Source organism: Passer domesticus, chromosome 1 (assembly GCF_036417665.1).
Source record: "Passer domesticus isolate bPasDom1 chromosome 1, bPasDom1.hap1, whole genome shotgun sequence".
Lineage (NCBI taxonomy): Eukaryota > Metazoa > Chordata > Aves > Passeriformes > Passeridae > Passer > Passer domesticus.
In genome coordinates, this window is record NC_087474.1 from 69,602,559 (window position 1) to 69,609,113 (window position 6,555).

General features: G+C 37.6%; 1 protein-coding gene across 1 annotated transcript; it reads left to right on the plus strand.

Moving 5' to 3' along the window:
• Positions 1–1,057: 1,057 nt before the first annotated feature.
• PRL (prolactin) lies at positions 1,058–5,422 on the plus strand. The gene is made up of 4 exons (XM_064422634.1): positions 1,058–1,231; positions 1,610–1,717; positions 3,129–3,308; positions 5,173–5,422. Exons 1-4 carry the CDS (start codon positions 1,082–1,084, stop codon positions 5,362–5,364), a joined length of 630 nt encoding a protein of 209 aa, XP_064278704.1. The 5' UTR covers positions 1,058–1,081; the 3' UTR covers positions 5,365–5,422.
• The last annotated feature ends 1,133 nt before the right edge of the window (positions 5,423–6,555 follow it).

Here is a 6,555-nt window from a genome sequence, read left to right on the forward strand (position 1 = left end):
ATGTAGACCTAGAAGGAAACTTACCACATGACATCCTTAGGGATAGTTTTGTTGATTTATGAAGCGCACTTTAATTGAGCATTTTAAATAAGTCTAGTGAACCAATATAGGTAACAGATCAATTTCCAGAAGTAAAAGTCTCAGAGCATTTACCAAATATTTTAATTATTTGTCATTGTTTTTCTCTGTATATTTTATTTCACTGAATAAAAAACTTAATTCTGCTAAGTTAATATGAAAAGTTTTAAGCAGATGAGGTTTTGTGCTTTAGATAATGAGAAGTCCACTATATCAGTTTCAGAAGCTCTGGAGAAAAGACAAAACCTATCACTGATTTCTTAGAAGTAGGAAATTTAGGGTTAAACTCTTAAAAGTAAAGAAGCACAGCTGCTGGAAATCGTTTGAAGGAACTCCCAGAACAATCACACCCTTAAGATTGATTACAAAAACATCCCAAAAATTAATTTTAATTCCAAATGTTTTCAAAGAAGAAAAGGAAAAAAGGACCTCTGGGAGGAGGGAAAGGAAAAAAAAATAAAGAAAGAAAAGAAAGAAAGGAAAGAAAGAAAGAAAGAAAGAAAGAAAGAAAGAAAGAAAGAAAGAAAGAAAGAAAGAAAGAAAGAAAGAAAGAAAGAAAGACCAATCTATTTTCCAAACTTATATTATCTGTGCAAATATAACTATGTCTCTATATTTGCACTGTGAAGAATTTTGATTTGTTTTTTCTTCTGTTTATCACTCTGTTATTAAGCTGGACACGTAGCAAGAGACTTGAGAATACACTGTACACTACAACACAGGTTACGTTGTCTCCTCACACTCTGTAACTGGCTCTGCTATACTATCAGGATGACAGAGGGGACAAAGTATAAAAGAATTATAGAATTACAGTGTCTATCCTCCACTGCTGGAGCAGCCAGCACAGGGGGTACTCTGACAGTACAGAGTGACAGCACAACCCAAATCACCCAGCATCTGGCTCTGACAGCTGCTTCTAAATACACCTGCAAGTCAGTGAGCTCATTTCACCGTGTTTTAAACTTGAACAGGTTTGTTGCTGGTGGCCCTTCTGGTGTCCCACATGCTTCTGACAAAGGAAGGAGTGACCTCTTTGCCAATCTGCCCCAAAGGATCTGTCAATTGCCAGCTTTCCCTTGAGGAGCTTTTTGACCGAGCAGTTAAGCTTTCACACTACATTCACTTCCTCTCTTCGGAAATGTTCAATGAATTTGTAAGTAGCCTTTTCCTGAGGACAAGAAAATATAAAATTGTAATTTAATGCTTTTTAATCACAAACATATGTTAACATATAATAAGTAAACAAGTATGACTGCCGTCTGCTGAGAGTCCCAATGGTGACCAAATTGGTATATAGCCCTGAATGTTATTGCTAAGATCCCCATCACTTCTATTTTCCCATCATTCTTCATCTGTGGAACATTTGTTTTTGCTGGGTGCCAGTTCCACTCTAGAGACTCACCAGAAACTTTTGACCTTTACAGCATAAAAGCAGCAATAAAAGCTATGGAACAACGATTAGCTAGCATGGTGTTTGAGCTGAAGTTCTTACCTTTCTGTCTCAATAACACCTGTCCATGCTGATCTGCAGGATGAACGCTACGCCCAGGGCCGGGGTTTCATTGCAAAAGCTGTCAACAGCTGCCACACTGCATCTTTAACCACTCCTGAAGATAAGGAGCAGGCTCAGCAGATTCATGTAAGTCCCACTTTCAGTGTAATTCAGTGCAAAACACAGCAGGAAAAGGCAGGGAAGGACGGTTACAGAATAGTGAGGCATCTTTCAGAGTGAGAGGGAGATCAACTCAATCAGAGTAAAAATGACAGGAAGAGGAAAGCACCAAAAAGTCAAAGTTGATTTAACATTTCCAGAAGTTAAGTTGCAAATCATAAAGCATATATAAGTACCAGTGACTTTCATAATCCCTTCCTTTTCCTGTTTCCTTTCCATTTAATCACTGTGTCTTAATTCCAATTAAAATACTACCTCATGGAGCAATGCCAGTTACCATGTTTCTGCAGTGCTGAGAACACTACAACCTTTAAACATTGTCTTAAAACATCTTATACACAGTTAATGTATTGACAAACATAGAAACACATTGCTGTATGTAGGCAGAGGTAAATAGTTTTCCAGTAACTCAAAACACTGGCATTACTGAAAAAAACATTTAATAGATATTCTTTCTGTTACAAGTAGGCTAAAGTGGTCACATCATCATCCAAATACAAAGACTCTAGTATGAAAATCTGCAAAATATGTGTAAATAGAAACACAAGGCATACATACACCATTTATAATAATTATGAACTTCAGTGCAGATTATCTCATTCAGTCTACACTCACAGATACGATTTGAAAATTCGCTGGAGAAAAAAATAAGCAGAGCTGTAAAGATGGGGCTGTTCCAGAGCAAAATCTCTATGAGTTTCATGATGGAGGTGATATCTTCTCAATCTCACACTATCACCAGCTTCTCACTGTGTCATTTAGAAATTCTAGTGGGAGCAATAGAATTCACAGCCCTGGGTTTGCATCTAGCAAAGAAGAAAAGCTTCAATACTGCCACAAACTTAACGATAGGCTTGATGAATTCCTATTGCCCACAAGAAAGGACAATTTTTAAAACCAGAGAGCTAGTGCTGGAAGCACTATTGTTCAAAGGGGAGGACAGATGAGTTATGTAGAGGCAATAAAAGCTATTTGGTGGTTTACCTTCCAGTCAGTACTAGATTAAAAAAAAAATTATAAAAATAATCAGTGGATTTTAAAATGTTCATCAAAAATCAGATAAGGAGCTCTGGGTTTGCTTTCACAGAGATGAGACATAGTTACGCTTGCTAGTTTTTAATGCTGAGAGTATTCAATTATATTTTCCATTGCAGAATAGCTCGTGCAAGTATGGTAGAACACGATGATACCAATGACAAACATCAAAAATGCAATTCCAAAGAGGTATCTAAGGCAGGGCTATAGGGCACATTCAGTGATAGATCCTGGAGTAAGTTCCTAAATCACAATGTCTGAGGACACTGCTCTAAATGCCTTCTAATTTTACCAAAATTTAGCTTTCTTCTTCTAACGACCTTCCTTTACTATGGGTGTGCAGCATGAAGACCTACTGAATTTAATACTGGGAGTTCTGCGTTCCTGGAATGATCCCCTGATCCACTTGGCCTCTGAAGTACAAAGAATCAAAGAAGCTCCAGAAACCATTCTCTCGAAGGCTGTGGAGATTGAAGAACAAAACAAGCGACTTCTAGAAGGAATGGAGAAAATAGTTGGGCGGGTAAGTAAGTCCTTAACACCCTTCCAGCCAGTTGCTTTAAGGAAGACACGTACATTGATAGGCTCTTCCTACCTGGAATATGAAAGGAAACAATAGATGTGAAGATAAAAAGGGAGACAAAGTAGTGAAGTCTGAGAACTTTTCAGCTTTCTTCTTTCAGATTTCTTCTGCTATCTTGCAATTTCTAAAGAGACAATGTGATATGATCGTCATAGAAAAACCCATGACACTCCCAGTTATGATTCAGGGGAAGGTGTAATCATCAGGACTGACTATGGTCATTTTATCTTTGAGTATTTTCAATTTGCAATCCTGATTATTTAAGGATACATCCTCATTTTTTCCATATGCACACATTTATATATATATGTTTCAGATTATTTATATGCATCTGTATACAAATAGGTATTATGCAGAGGTCTTGGAAACAGATAATGTGTTTAAAAGAGCTCTGGAAGTCTGGGCTATTGCAAAGATATGGCATACAAAGTAACCCTGATTTCTTTCATTTCTCTTTTCACACTACTCTGTGTCAGACTTGGCTCCCCCTATACTTGTGAGTTTGGACAAGGCTGTTGTCTCACAAAACCCATACTTGAATAGCTCTTGTTGCCACTAATTGATTGAAAGCTTTCCTGAATAAAACCAGTTCTCGCTTGTTTATTTTTAAAGGGGCCACTGTTAGTCGGTGAATTCATCATTCTGTCAGCGAGTTAGATGTTGACAAGAGGTTCTGACTTCACTGCTCTGAGCAGCTGTACAGCATGAAGAGTGCCTCCATCACTGTATCCACCACTTTCCACTAGATCACTCACAGTCTCTCAGTTAGGTGTCTCTTCACTCAGAAACCTTATACCATCCAGACTACAAATACATTTATCAGTGTAATCAAATACATTTCTATCACACATCCATGTGTAAAAAGGGCACAGCTGAGGGTCCAAGATAAGAGTAAGAAGTCAGGTGCTGCTCCAGTTGCCCTGTCACCACCCTCTCATCCACATTATTTACAGAAAGAGATAAGACTGGCTCATTCATTAGTGTCAAACCATATTTTTAAGTCATAGTGGGTCTATTTTTTTCCCTTTGCTTAAACTGAATGATAGCAGCTCCACAGATACTCTCCTATATGTCTTTTCAAAGTATGACTTGTGTGAAATAAGGATGAATGCACAAGCACTAATAGACACAGACTTCCTTCCTTCTATGAAAGGTAGATTTATGTGATAAGAGAAAATTAATGATTGTCTTCAAACAAGGAGACCTAAACCAGTCTTCACCTCAGATACTAACTCACTACACGTATTCCCACATGTAGCTTTCTAACATTAGAAGTAATTTTATCACTCAGTTTGTTTTTGGGGTTTTTTTGTTGTTGTTGTTGGTTTGTTTTTTTTTTAATGGAGACAGTACTTCTGAATATGTGTTATTGAGAGATTTTTCTGATAAGGGCTGAGACTAGTCTGTTTCTTGCACATGAACAACTTCCAAGAACAAGTTCTAACAAAATTTTGAAAGTGGAGTGAGCCAGAGATGTCCCTGATGAATCCAAGCATGAAGGAAGGATTGATTTCTCTGCAAAGTCAGGTTTCCCTGAATACTGGTTAATACACTACTTCTCTTAAAACACTACTGAAACAGTTATGCCTTTCACATGTTTTAGGAAAATAAACTGAAAAATCTGACAAATTCATTCAAAATCTGAATGAAGATATAGAACATTGTACAGAATTATGTGAGCCACAACAGAAAGCACATTTGAAGCCATACACTATCATTCTTCAAGGACAGTATTTTACATTCTGCCTTCTACATCCAGTCAGACTCACTATCATTTACTATTTATACTACTTTGTGTATTTAGGTTCACTCTGGGGAGGTCGAAAATGACATTTACACTCCGTGGGACGGACTTCCATCCCTGCAGCTTGCTGATGAGGACTCCAGACTCTTTGCCTTTTACAACCTGCTGCACTGCCTCCGCCGAGATTCCCACAAAATTGACAACTATCTCAAGGTTTTGAAGTGCCGCCTAATCCACGACAACAATTGTTGAGTAGTCATGGGCCTGATCACGTACTGAAGTCATTCATCGTGTGTTCTTGATGCTTTGCCACTTTATGAAAATCACACACTGTGCAGAATCTCTATCATCAGTTACTTTTAGGCATGTTTGTATGAATTCTGGCTGCAGCAATTAGCACCACATGGTGCTTTAAAATATTACCAACTACTTGTATGACAAGAATACACTTTTCTGTCTAATCCCCTCCCCTAGTAGTATTTCAGTGATGAACATGTGATGCAGATACAAATAAAAATGTTCTTAAATCCAAAAGCAAGTAACACTTGGTATCAGTGAATAAAAGATAGATGGCATGGTGTATACCTTTAACAGTAGCTTCTCTTTTGGGATCTCAATCTCCAGTTACTGATGACAGGACTTCTTACTTACATTGGTTTTTACACCCCCTCGAAAAAGAGAGGAAACAAAAAGCAGGGGCATAAAAAAGCAGATTAATCTCACTAAACTACCCTAAAGAAAATTTTTGGTCTGAAATCCAATCTGCTTTTATCAACTCTTTTATTTGGTAGAAAATCTGTCAGAGCAGGGGAGATAAAGGTTAAGAAATCCATCCTGGCTAACACAGCCTATGATTTCCCATGAAATTCATGGAGAGAGGAGACAAATCCAGTATTTTAAGAACAGAGATACAGATATATTTACATCTATATTGATCAGAAAAGGCATTTCCAAAGGAAGGTTCATTATATTAGAGGTAAGTATCTGAGGGCAAAGGGATCAACTGATTTCAGTAGGTCTCAAAAAGCAACGATGGGCATTCGTATCATCTCCATCTACCTTTCACATTCTTCCCAAGCAATGTGGTGGTTGCAGTTACTTGGAGAATTTTGAAGACATAAACAGGCACCCGCTGAGCTGAGGTGTCTTTTGTGCTAAACCCAATGTGTCTCCATTCGCTTTCAGTTGAGACAAAAAGATTTTAGGGCAGTCATTTGAAAACACTCTGGTAACACATAGAAAATTTGTAAAGATCAAAACAATTTACTACTTTTGAAAAAATCTGGCTTACAGTCACAGCAAGTAAGAAGGCAAATTGCAACAGTCATTGACTGTAGACTATACCTATATGTTGTCTTTCTAAGCAATAAATAAATTCAGCCTTGGTTTCATCACACAGTTTTAGCAAACAGAAGCTTAATTTTGAATCAGCTTCTCATGGAG